General features: G+C 35.0%; 2 protein-coding genes across 2 annotated transcripts; both read right to left on the bottom strand.

Annotated features, from left to right (window-relative positions):
• Positions 1–250: 250 nt before the first annotated feature.
• Positions 251–6,359, bottom strand: LOC145060327 (uncharacterized). Its single transcript, XM_079008016.1, has 4 exons — positions 5,981–6,359; positions 4,026–4,903; positions 2,976–3,556; positions 251–329 (listed from the first exon to the last, which is right to left on the bottom strand). Exons 1-4 carry the CDS (start codon positions 6,357–6,359, stop codon positions 251–253), a joined length of 1,917 nt encoding a protein of 638 aa, XP_078864142.1.
• Positions 6,360–9,649: 3,290 nt separating this feature from the next.
• Positions 9,650–11,387, bottom strand: HB-2 (homeobox protein 2). The gene is made up of 4 exons (XM_079004971.1): positions 11,060–11,387; positions 10,535–10,851; positions 10,365–10,444; positions 9,650–10,235 (listed from the first exon to the last, which is right to left on the bottom strand). Exons 1-4 carry the CDS (start codon positions 11,235–11,237, stop codon positions 9,878–9,880), a joined length of 933 nt encoding a protein of 310 aa, XP_078861097.1. The 5' UTR covers positions 11,238–11,387; the 3' UTR covers positions 9,650–9,877.
• Positions 11,388–12,882: the final 1,495 nt, after the last annotated feature.

The raw sequence follows: 12,882 nt of genomic DNA, 5'->3' as shown, positions 1-12,882 counted from the left end.
TTTCTGAGAGTCTCAACAGTTACAAATGTGAAAGTGAAGGTGATGGAGAAAAGATAAGGTGGTTTCGAAGATAAAAATATACTTGCGAGTGACTAAGCAGTCAATTGTTAACTCGATATGAGAAGAGTTAGGTAGCTCAACGACTTATGTGAATATTATCCTGATTGGGAAGAAACATTCGGAGTGAAATTTTCATTAAGGCTTCGACATAGAGTCTTAGAGGCTTTGGACAACATGCAACAACATGCTTCTAGAGACACTTAGCTAGTACATAGAAACGGAGTAATGTTCCTGCCCCATCATTCCGAATTGTGGTGATGAAAAAGTACCTAAGATAAAACAAATTTAAAAAAAATAACACACAAAAACACAAAACAAAAATATTTTTGGAGTATTTGATTTTCTAAAAAGATAAAACATAAACAATAAAGTAAATATTTTTGTATTTTGAAGTTTTTTTGAAAAAAGGAATAAAAACAGAAAATAAAATATTTTTGTATTTTGAATTTTCTGAAAAAAATAAAAACAGAAAATAAAATATTTTTGTATTTTGAAATTTTTCTGAAAAAAAATAAAAACAAAAAATAAAATAATTTTGTATTTTGAATTTTTTCTGAAAAAGAAATAAAAACAGAAAAGAAAATACCGAAAACATATAATATACAAAGGATACATGATGTTCCGAGTCCTATATGAACAGTAGACTCCGAGTCGCTTCGAGCGCTCGGACCCGTTCGGAGTGTGAACAGTGACTTACGAATACCTTCGAGGATTCGGACCGGTTCGGAACTTAAGAGATGCATTCTGATTACGAAGATGGTTTTGAAACAGATTATGCTTCTAACAATCCTAAGCGTTGTAGAATTTAATTAAAGCTTGTTTCAGGTAAGGCTTTCATGAAGATATCAGCAAGTTGATCAGAGGATCTTACAAAATGTACTTCAACGTTCCCATCTTCTACATGATCCTTTATAAAATGATACCTCAGTGCTATATGTTTCGTCTTGGAATGTTGCATTGGGTTGTGAAAAATCCGAATAACACTTTCTGGATCACAATAGAGTGGAATCCTCTTCATGTTGATGTCATAGTCTCGAAGTTGGCTTTGTATCTAGACGACTTGCGAAGTGCATGATGCTACTACGATGTATTCAGCTTCTACAGTTGATAGGGACACACAAGTCTGTTTCTTTGATTGCCAACTTACTAGTTTGCCATCAAGAAACTGACATCCCCCAGAAGTGCTTTTATGATCGAGACCGCATCCGCCTAGATCGGCATCCGAAAATGCTTGCACAAAGAATCTGGAGTTTGACGGATACCATATTCTGAGAGAAGATGATCTTTTGAGATATCTCAGAATATTCTTGAGTTAATGACCTAGAAAGGTAACAAACTTTGGTCTTTGTCCATATTTAGGTAACCATGTTTTTTTCGTTCACATTTGAACATTGAACTTGTTTGACTTGTTTAAAATAGGGTAATATGACTGGTAATTGTGGTAATATTACACTATTATGCACAGGTCACACAAGTTTATTGGTCAAATGTCTACGAAAAAAACATGATTACCTAAATAGGGACAAAAACCAAAGTTTCTTACCTATTTTGGTAATATTGGTCAAGAACCGTCTCAGGGACTGTGCCTTGGGATCATGCTCCGACAGTCAATGAGCAATTAGGTTAGGCTTGGTCTCACCCAATTCAGTCCCAACTAGTCATGGGCTAAGTTTTGTTGTTAGGTCTTTAAAGCACATACAACCTAGCTCGTTAAGCGTATACAACCTAACCCATAACTAGCTGGGCCTAAACTGGGTTAGCCCAAGACTTGATCATTTCCTCATACATAAAGACCAGACAAACCCAATTTCATGTCATATGAATGGATCTTATGACTACATGCAATTAACATAAAGAACCTAATATTACCAAAATAGGCAAGGAGCTTTGGTTTTTGTCCATATTTAGGTAACCATGTTTTTTTCGTACACATTTGACTAGTAAACTTATTTGACATGTTCATAATAGAGTAATGTTACCGCTAATTACCAGTCATATTACCTTATTTTGAATAGCTCAAAGAAGTTCAACGGTCAAATGTATATGAAAAAAAACATGGTTACCTTAATGTGAACAAAGACCAAAGTTCATTACCTTTCTAGTTCATTAACCCAATATTCTTCACAACAGTCATGTGTGGTTCACGAGGATTCGCCTAAAACCTAGCACAATAACAAACATCAAACATTATGTCTGGTCGACTGGATGTTAGATACATTAATGATCCAATCATCTGTCTATAGAGAGTAATATCCGCTGCAGGTTGCTCCAAGGGCGGTGTTAGCCTCATTCTGAATACCGTCGGTACCTTGACTCGTGAATCCCCTATCATTCTGAATTTTGCAAGTAACGACTTGGTGTAGGCTTCCTGGTTGATAAAAATCCCCTCCAAACTCTGTCTAATATTTAAACCAAGGAAAAAATTAATAGGACCCATTGAGCTCATCTCAAATTTAGTCTCTGTCAACTTTCGGAATTCAGCAGTCAATCTAGGATTGGTTGATCCGAAAACGATATCATCAAAATAGATTTGGATAATCATCATATGGTCACCATCTTTCTTACGAAAGAAGGTTGGGTTGACCAAGCCTTGTTTAAACTTTGATTGTTTTAAGAATCGGGTAAGAGATTCATACCATGCTCGAGGAGCTTCTTTTAAACCATACCCAACCTTATCCAAAATGTAGCAATGGTTTGGATATTTCTCGTTCACGAAACCTGGTGGTTGCTCTACGTAGACCGTTTCCTCTAACTCACCATTCAGAAAATCACATTTGACATCCGTCTGATAGACTTCAAAATTCTTATGAGCTGCATAGGCAAGGAAAATGTGAATAGATTCAAGCCTTGTAACCGGTGCGAATGTCTCTTCATAGTCTATTCCTTCTTCCTGGAAGTATCCTTTCACAACCAACCTAGCTTTATTCTGGATAACATTCCCTTCCTTGTAAAGCTTGTTCTGAAACACCCATTTTACACCGACCACAGAAGCATCCTTTGGAGTTGGAATCAGTCTCCAAACTTTGTTTTGCTCGAATTCATTAAGCTCTTCTTGCATAGCTTGCACCCAATTAGAGAGATAATGAACAAATTTGATAGTCTTGGGCTTAATTTTGGAGATAAACGAATTAAACATGCAAAATTCCATCTTAGAAAGTAATGCAGTTTGATTTGCTTTTTGCTGAGCTCTCGTGAGAACTCCTGAAGATGGAGCTCCGATGATTTGAGCTTTGGGATGATCTTTGGTTAATTTTATTAATGGTGGGTAGTTTGGATCATAAGTTGGGTCTAATTCGGCATTAACATCTTCGAATTCTGATTGAACGTCGTCGGAGTCGTTATTCTCATTGTCGTTCTCCCCTAGGGAATTTGCATTCGACTCCACGTTCGGAATTGGATTCTCCCCCTGGATCGGAATATCAATACTGAATTCAGGGTTTAAATTCTCCCCCTCAACAAATGTATCAATTGTGGAGGTTGAAGTGGAACCCTCCCCCTGGAATGTAGTCGAAGTAGGTTGTGTTTGGGGTGGAAATTAATACGTCTTCAGAATATCAGTGTTTGCTTCTGTATCCTTCGGAATTTGTGGTTCGGATTCGATATCTTTTGTATCATCGTCGATGATCTTTTATAAATCATCCTCTTGATTATCCTTAGCATTTGATTCAGAGCAGATGGATTTCTCGGGCTCATCAAACAAATTCATGAATTCCACATACAAGTTCATCAGAGGAGTCGTTTGAGATGGTGTGGATGGAAAAATCTCTTCGGATGGACTGTTGGACTTCTGATACTTCTTAAGATAATTGTCATTAAAAGTGACATAGTAGGGTTCTTTAGTTCTTTTGGATTTCTTGTTCAGAACCTTATATGCCTTTGAAGTAAGAGAGTACCCTAAGAAGATTCCTTCATCTGCTTTCACGTCAAATTTGTTCCTTTGCTCTTTGGATTTGAAAATGAAACACCTGGAACCAAAACATGAAAGAATTTAATGTTAGTTTTTCGTTTATTAAGAATATCGTAAGGTTGATTGAGAATCTTTTGTTAATCAAGGAGCGATTCTGAGTAAAGCAGGCGGTTCCGATCGCATCAGCCCAGAAATATAGTGGTAAGTTTGCAAATGAAAGCATGGTCCTTGCAGCTTTGCAAAGAGATCGGTTTCTTCTTTCAGCAACTCCATTCTGTTGAGGAGGGTAAGGAGCAGAGAAGTTGTGAGTAACACCCTTTTCAGTCAAGAATTCTTCAAACACTTGGTTTATGAATTTAGAACCGTTATCACTACGAACGTTCCGAACTGGATTTCGCAATTGAAGTTCAATTAGCTTGATAAAATCCTTTAGCCTCGAGGTAGCATCTGATTTCTGTTTAAGAAAATATAACCAAGTAAATCGAGAAAAATCATCTACAATAACCAAAATATACTTGTTACCACCAACACTCTCAAGGGTAGATGGGCCACAAAGATCAATGTGTAAGAGTTCAAGTGACTCAATAATTTTGGTATTGATAATTATGGAGTGACTCTTTTGAATTTGCTTTCCTAGTTCATAAGTTGTACACAGATGTTCCTTGTCATACTTCAGAAGAGGAAGTCCTCGCACAAGGTCGCCAAGTACGAGTTTGTTGATGTCCTTGAAATTTAAATGTGAGATCCTTCGATGCCAAAGCCAACTATCATCCGAAGATGCTTTCGTAAGAAGGAAAATGACTAGCTTCCTGACTATTGGTTTAATGTTCAAATGAAACATCTCTCCCTTTCTTTTGGAATTTAATATCACCGCCTTTGTTTTCTTCTCTATTATTTCAGATCCTTCCTCATGAAATGAAACCTTCAGCCTTGTACCTACAACAAATTGAGAAACGCTTATTAGGTTATGTTGCATGCCTTCTATAGAAGCTACCTTCCGAATAATGAATTCGTCATTCGTGATCATGTCGTACACTTTGATCTCTCATGTGGCATTATTTCCATACTTCACTTTGCCACCATCCTTCAATGTTCAAAATTCCTGAGCTCTTCCCTCCTCCCTGTCATGTGACGTGAACAGCTACTGTCGATGTACCATTCTAAGTCGTACTGTTTGTCACGTATCACCTCCATATTCAGAGAGATTTAGGAACCCAAATTTGTTTGGGTCCTTGTGAGGTTTTCTTAAGAACAGGAAATGTTATAGATTCATCTACTAAATAAGATCTCTTTATTAACGTAGAATTCTCTCCTTTCATGATTTTGAAAACAATAATCCTTTCATCATTAGGATTTCTTTTAAAAGAAATTTTTGTTTGTCTTGAAGCTATTTGTTGCTTGACAATCGTTTAGCTATTTTCTTTTCATCCTTTTTCAACTGAGCTTTGGAATCCTTGGAAGAGATTTTGGGTTTTGAAACTAGTTTGCATTTGCCTTTAACATCTTTTGATGCATTGGTAGTTTTTGAAAAATTGGATTTATGAGAAAATTTTGGTTTAGCCTTATCAAATGGTTTCGAAACTTGAGATTTTGCATTATTTTCTGGTTTCGCAATAGTTTTTGTAACCATAGATTTTGCAACCTATTTCAAAACAGAATTTGGTTTCGAACTCTGAATAGGAGTAAATTTCACATTGCGAACCGTAGATCTTACTGAATGAACAATATTGTAATTAGAATAATGACTTTTCTAGAATTGTTTCCTAGCTTGTTGATTTTTCTTGTATCTATTGTTTAGTTGCCTTTTCTTTGCAATCATTTCTTCAGCAGACAAATGAACCTTAGATCTAGGATTTTCCTTTCGGATCTTAGGACAATACGGTATGGAAGAGGTTTCGCATGTGACATATTTTGTGCCACTGGTACTTGCTTGATTGCTATAGGGATTGACAGAATTTATGGGATTTGAAACATATATGACCTTCATCTTCCAAGAGGTGAATTCAGATAGACCTCTTGTCTCATCTGTATTGTCTATAGGACCATCCCAAAAAAATTTGGGACAACCAATAGCATTATCATTATTAACAATGGTTGTTAGTTTTGGAGTATCTTTTGTGTCCAGTCCAGTTGCTACAAACACTTGGTTCGGAACTGTTTTGACTTTCGTAAAAATGGCAGCCTTTTCTTTTAAAACACCTAAACTTTTTTTTTCTATAGTACGAACATTTTCAATAGAGTTTTCAGAAATTAACTTATTCTTAGGTTCAGATTCATTTTGAAAAAAAGTCGAACAATCAATCTCATCATCTACAGAAATTTCACTCATGTCGTTCTCATCAAATTCAGAAACATTATTAGCATCAAAAGTGTTTTCTGAACTCAATTTCATGCACAACGAGTCAAATTTTTGTATAGTATCATATTTAATTTTATCTCTATCTTTTTCATCCAGAACTTGTTTTAACATGCTCTTATGGCCTTTGGATTATATGTAGGCTTCAATTTTGTCAAGACCAACTCGATATGCGTCTGAAACCTCTTCAGAAGATACTATGGATTCGTATTTATAGCACTCTTCATCGATTTCATCATTTTTTAATTCGATAAAGGGTAAAATCATTTTGTGAATCTTTTTGCCTATTTCACAATCAAGATGCAGTGGAGTAATGTTAAAATATAACCCCTACGCAGTTAGACAAAAAATATTTCGTTGTTTTAAAAGCGCTAAATTGTCTCGTTTCAAATAAATGACATCATCGCTAGACCTAGTCAACTCAATCTCCAGCTTCTCTATCCACATACGTCTCTCTTCACTTTTACTTGTTATCCTACTGATTTGATCAGTTAGGTTAGAATTGTTTAGACGAGTTCTCTTTAAACTATCACTAAAACTACAAAAAGTATAATTCAAATTATCTCATTCAGATTCATAGCGTGTAGCAGGAATATTAAGAGATTGAAGTATGGAGTGTACCTTGTTGATGATATTTTCGCACTCCTTCACCTGTTCTGACAGTCCTCGCTATGAAACAACTTTCAGTAGGACGATCTGCATCAGTTGCAAATTCCTTTTGCTCCGAGACTCAGATTTGCACCATAAGACATTTCCCAGCATACTCATGCACAACATCCTTCACAACAAAGCATTCACCATGCATCGGCTTTCAGACCTCTTCATATTCCGAGTCAGTTGACCATACCTAAACTCGTTCAAACTCATCCCCATCCTCATGCACGATCAAGGCAGGTTTTGCATTCTCAGCATTCTTTCTCTTCCTCAGTTCTTTTATCTTTTGAAGATAGTACGCTTCATTCTTCTCTTCTTCCTTCTTCTCATTCAACCTTCTCAGCATGCATTCTTTGCCAAAATGGTTTTTACCATGGCAGTAGTTACAATCGTAACCCGAATCACCAAGCAACTTTTTCTCTAGCTTTTCTTCATCCTTTTGGGAGCTTCCGAAGCCTTCATCCCTTGATTTCTCCGAATTAAAGTTTCCTGACCTGTTTCTATTTTTGAATCGTCCAAAGTTCCTTTTGATGAACCTTTTGGGATTAGAAACCATCAGTGCCTGTTCTTCCTTGGTAAGTTAAATATGAGAGGTCAGATTCTAAATCTTCTTCTGAAACCTTTTTGCCCTTCACAACTAGGGCCAACAATCCCATGCTAGACATAACTTTTGCGTCCTTCATCACTTAGTATTCATGAGATCTAAGAATACCCACTAGTTGTGCCAAAGAATAGTTCTTGAACTGTTCATGAGCTTTCACACTTGATACAACCGCTTTCCATTCAGACCTTAAACCATTAATAAACGTAACTTTGTGCTCAATCTTTTCACGCTTAAGATTGTGCTTAAGCAACCTGCTCAGTAGATGATTGAAGCGATTAAAAGTCTGATCAAGTTTCTCTTCAGGCTTCTGAACAAAAACACCAAACTCTGACAAAAGCAAGGTTTGTACAGAGTGTTGTAGATCTACATCGCTTGAGTAAAGTTCCTTCAACCTATCCCATATTTCCTTGGTTGTGTCACATGCACTTACCATACGAAAAGTGTCTGGAGGAAGAGCGAACCTGATGATTCTCACTGCCTTGACATTGCATAAAAGCTTATCTTTTTCATCATTAGGAGTATCTTTATGATTGATCAGAATAAGGTTGTAATCCGTTTGGGTTTTAACAACCTTCCTTCTAGCCGTGTAAGAGAAAGTTTGCGTTGTGATAGCCTCCCATATAAGGGTTCCATGTTCTTCAAGAGCAAGAACATATTCTTCAAAGTGTATAGCCCAAACTTCATAGTCTTGAGGGAAAAAGATTGGAATCCTGGTCGTCGATCCAATGTTGCTGGAAAGATTGAAAGGAAGAGTATGTGGATCTTCTGGATTCATCTTTAACAAGATAATCAAAACTGTAAATAATCAGATGTGTAAGATACTAATCGAGTTTAGGGTAAAATAATGACCCAGATATAACGTCTACAATCGATGAAAACGATGGAACAGCTAGAACAGATCTGATAAAAACTCAAAACCCTAGTAAGCTCGACAGAAGATATGCATATGTATTACACAATCTCCTGCTCTGATACCAATTGTTGAAACAATAAAATAATGATCGATAGATTCAAAACAGTTTAGTTGAATCAAACAATAAGAACAAAGATTAAATGTAAATGAAAGGGTGCCGAATGCTTTTTTATCAATATCTTAGAAGAGTTCGATTAGAACTTCTCTGTAAAGATACGTAGGCCTACAAAAACATTAACCCTAAATATTCCTTTTCAATTAATATTGAAAAGAGTATAATAATCATTTCAGGTCTGCTAGGGACCAAAGACGTAACAAAATCAAACCATAGAAACCTTTCAAGTTAAAAAGAGATTGGAGATCAAACGTGCAAACTACCCAAACCCTAAGGACCATTCGTGTATTCTAGGTATATATAAATGTAAACCTTAATTTAAAATATGTTACTATGAAATAAAAATTAACTTAAAAACATTTATCATACACATTAATATATTTATTTTTAGATGGTGGTGTCAAAAGAAATTTAAATGGATAAAGAGGATAACATCACAATATGCCATTTTGATTGTAAAAATGAATCTTAAAGTCAATAAAGTCTTATCAAATCAACAATCAATAATTGTTTTGTAAAGCTACAACCATTAACCAACAATATTGCCAAAATGCCTAACCCCAACATTATACTTTGTAATAAAGTTAACAACCAACTTACAACTCCCTTTTACTTTTTGTTTGCCTTAAAATAAGTAAATAACGATTTTCCTATTCCTATTAAATAAAATTAATATTCATCGTTAGAAATACTAAATCTAATATAATTTAACTTAATTTTTATTTTATTTCTGATAGATGCAATAAGTATTATTTAAATAATAAACGTTATATTCATTTTAAAACAAAACAACAGTATAATGAATATTTTCTGTATCAATCATTAATGACAAATATTTTAATTAACATATATCTTTACATGATTTGAGGCATATCATTTATTTTAAAAGGTTTTTACATGAAGTTACAACAGATAATATTAATCAAAATCATCACTGCCATAAATCATTAGTATTATTATTATTATTTTACTTGGTCTTTAAGATAAACATATTAATAAAATTCGAAAGTCCTATAAAAATATCATAAATCAAGAATTAATTAATATAAAATAAATTAATTAATTAGTGAGGGGAATTTACAACCCTAATAACATGTCTCTTCCTTCCAATCAAACAATGAGTCTTTTTGTCTTTTTCACCTCTTGAAAATTTGGGAAGAAGATATTTAAATACTAGAAAACTAAATATCAAAATTACAAAACTACCCCTCTAGAAGTAAGATAAAACCCAAATACATTCAAAACCCAAAATGACCAGATTACCCTCGTCATGATCGAGGATGAAGGGCACTCATTTGACGATGAACGACCTGGGTGGCCGGCGTTGACCAGGGGTTGAACGGCAATGACCGGTGGTGGTTTTGGTTCAAACCAGTGAGATGGTTTCGGTTGTGTTGGTGGTCAGCCGGTTTTTCCACGGCGGAAGATGGTGGTGCCGCCACCCGCTCACACGACGGACACATGGTTAGGGTGGTCGGAGGCGCCATTTGCATGTAGAATTGTGGGGAAAGTTTTAACGCTCGTAATTCTTGTAATTCCTTTTGTAATCTTCTGTTTTCTTCTGTTAAATTTTCACAACATCTTTTCAAAAACTCACAATCGACCTCCGTTTGCTTCAATTTAGTCCTGTAAAAAAGAAAAAACTTCCGTTAATTCAAGTCATCTTCAAGAGCAAAACAAGGATTTCACATGAAATGATGAAATCCCGTACGAAAATACCGATAATACCCTTTTGAGAATGAGAAAATTACTAACCTTGCCCTTCGGTTCTGAAACCAAACTTCCACCTGACGAGGTCTCAACCCGAGTCTTTTCGCCAGAGCAAGCTTTTGCTTCTGTTGTAAACAAACCAGAAAATTATGAGTTATTTACGATTATGCCATTAAAGCACACTTGTAACGTACAAGCTTTAAAAGCGTACTTACAGGGTTGAGAGTGTTGTGTTCCTTGAAGCTCTCTTCGAGTATCGCCGATTGGTCTTTTGATAGCCGGAGTTTCTTCCGGGAGTTATCGCCGTCTTCATCGTCGCTCATGCCTCGAGAAGAAGCTCTCTCGCCGTCCTGTTCATTGACAGGAAGATCTCTCTCGCTTCTCTTCCCGCTGATGCTCGAGATGGTGCTATTTGGGGAGGAGACACCAGCCTCCTCCTCCACCTCAGCCGCCGTCGGCGGTATCCTGTTCACATCGATCCCCTTCAGGAACGACCTCGTCTCCACTTTAAATGCATCAGCGATGTTCCGATCTGCATGTAACAGTTCTGTTCAGAATTTGTTTTCAGATCTAACGATTCGCGCACAGTTAATCGATCATAGCCGATGTAATCGAATGGTTTACCAAAACAACCGATCGGTTAAAAATGATTCTAGATCTATTCACCTAACAGTGAATTACAAAATCGCTCTCTTAATTCTTTACATTTCAAAACGAGATAACTGTATGCACGTAAATACCTGATGAAGACGGACACGAATCGGACCAATTAGGCGTTCTGTGAAGATGATTGAACGACGAAGACGAAGAAACAAACGAAGGCATCAGATTCAACTGAAGTGACGACGGATTCCCCTCCATGGTTGCCGGGAAGTTCAAGCTGAGACTCAAACCCAAATCTTCCTTCTCAACCATCATTTCACAGTACAAATATATTTTCCTTCTTCTGATTCTATGTATGTATATTCAGCTGAAACTTGATGATAAGAACTTTAATCACTCTATTTGAATCTAGGATATGGAGATTGAAGAGAGATTGAAAGGGGTTTGACAATAATTCAGGGAGAGGGTGATGAATGGGGTTATATAGAAAGAAGGGAGAAGGATATGGCGGCTTGATGAAGCCGTTTTAAGCCGAGCTGAGGAAAGAAAGAGAAAGAGAGAGAAAGAGCTATCTGTATTTTTGCTGTGTAGGAGACAATGACTTTTTATGACCATATGTGCATGCAACAAAATGCTTTTTATTGTTTGACCGTTGACTCTTCTATAAAATATCATTATTTTATCTCTTTCTTAAAATTTATACAGCTTTTAATTATTCTTTTTTTACAACACAGTTTGTTAAATACTATCACTAAATATAAAAATGATAATTAGTTTTTCTTTTTTTTAAGAAAATAATTAAATTAAGAGAAATAAAATACACTTGTACTTATTATTCTTACCTATCCTCATAGATACAATTATAATAAAATTTTATTAATTTTATTAAATGTCATAATTTAAAATATGTAGGAAAATGATAAGAGAAAAGAATAAAAACCTGTTTGATTTCTCTTAAATTGTATGAAGTCGTATTAAATTTAAATATGGGTAAAATTAATTGTCTTTATGTTATGTCATTCTTATAATTTAATGTTTTATGCCTCTTCAATGTCTTGTATTTAATAAGTTAGACATTAAGTATTCAGATATATTTTAACTTTGTTGCAAACTAATATTTTCAGTAAAATATATAATATTATAAAAACATAACAGATATAATGAAAATAACAAAGTGTACTATTTGGACACAATCCATGTCCATTAACAATATTTTAGATATGTTAGTGTTTGAAAAACGTAACTTAGTACAAATTTTACACATTAACAATTAAACTCATATTATTAGACACAATTACACCGGACTTAATAGATTGTTTACTAATATCGTTTCATTACCTGTTAGATACATATCACATTCTTTTATATAATCAAGATGAAACTTGTAAACTAAATAAATGTATGTAAATGATTAATAATAATGAACGTAAGCAACATTTGAAAATAAAAGTAATATCTTAAAAATAATTTAAAAATATTATTTGGTTTTAAGGCATGAATGGTACCACTCTACCAAGAAAAGTTAAGAGAAAATGTCAAATGAAAGAATTATTTTAAATTACAAGAATATTGGTTTAAAAATAAATAAGTTTAATTATTTAATTGAATAATAAATGGAAAGGAGGAGAGGAGAGGAGAGTACCCCGGCCATGAGCATTCACATCCACAGGGTAAGGGACATCGGTGTGGGACCAAAATGTTATAGCCTCATCAAATCCATCCATTGTGTCATCATGAGTGGATTGATGATTTTTATGATTGGATCCAACCAGACAGATCAATATCCATTCCACCTGCTGTGGACCCTACCCGCACCATATCCCACCCCCTTTTTAACCTTTTACTTTGCTTACCAAGGCCCTAATTTCCTTTTTCTCAAATCTTATGTTTCAAAAATATTATTTTTTGCTATAAAAATCTTTTCAACTCTACTTTTGCTTTGATACGTATGAATTGGGTT

The sequence above is a fragment of the Lactuca serriola genome, chromosome 6 (assembly GCF_051521515.1).
Source record: "Lactuca serriola cultivar US96UC23 chromosome 6, Lser_US96UC23_V15, whole genome shotgun sequence".
Classification (NCBI taxonomy): domain Eukaryota; kingdom Viridiplantae; phylum Streptophyta; class Magnoliopsida; order Asterales; family Asteraceae; genus Lactuca; species Lactuca serriola.
Note: the sequence above shows the minus strand (reverse complement) of the source record. Positions and strands in the feature narration are given on the sequence as shown.

Bases quoted from the DNA above. Each gene is read 5' to 3' on its own strand.
- LOC145060327 (XM_079008016.1), bottom strand. From the start codon at position 6,359: ATGAAATTGAGTTCAGAAAACACTTTTGATGCTAATAATGTTTCTGAA. The intron at 4,904-5,980 runs GTCTATCTGAAT...AATTTGTTGTAG, and splicing joins CAATACAGATGAGACAAGAG to GTACAAGGCTGAAGGTTTCA. The intron at 330-2,975 runs GTTGGTTGTGAA...GTTTTATCTTAG, and splicing joins GTTATCCAGAATAAAGCTAG to GTACTTTTTCATCACCACAA.
- HB-2 (XM_079004971.1), bottom strand. From the start codon at position 11,237: ATGATGGTTGAGAAGGAAGATTTGGGTTTGAGTCTCAGCTTGAACTTC. The intron at 10,852-11,059 runs GTATTTACGTGC...TGTTACATGCAG, and splicing joins TTCGTGTCCGTCTTCATCAG to ATCGGAACATCGCTGATGCA. The intron at 10,236-10,364 runs GTTAGTAATTTT...TCTTTTTTACAG, and splicing joins TTTCAGAACCGAAGGGCAAG to GACTAAATTGAAGCAAACGG.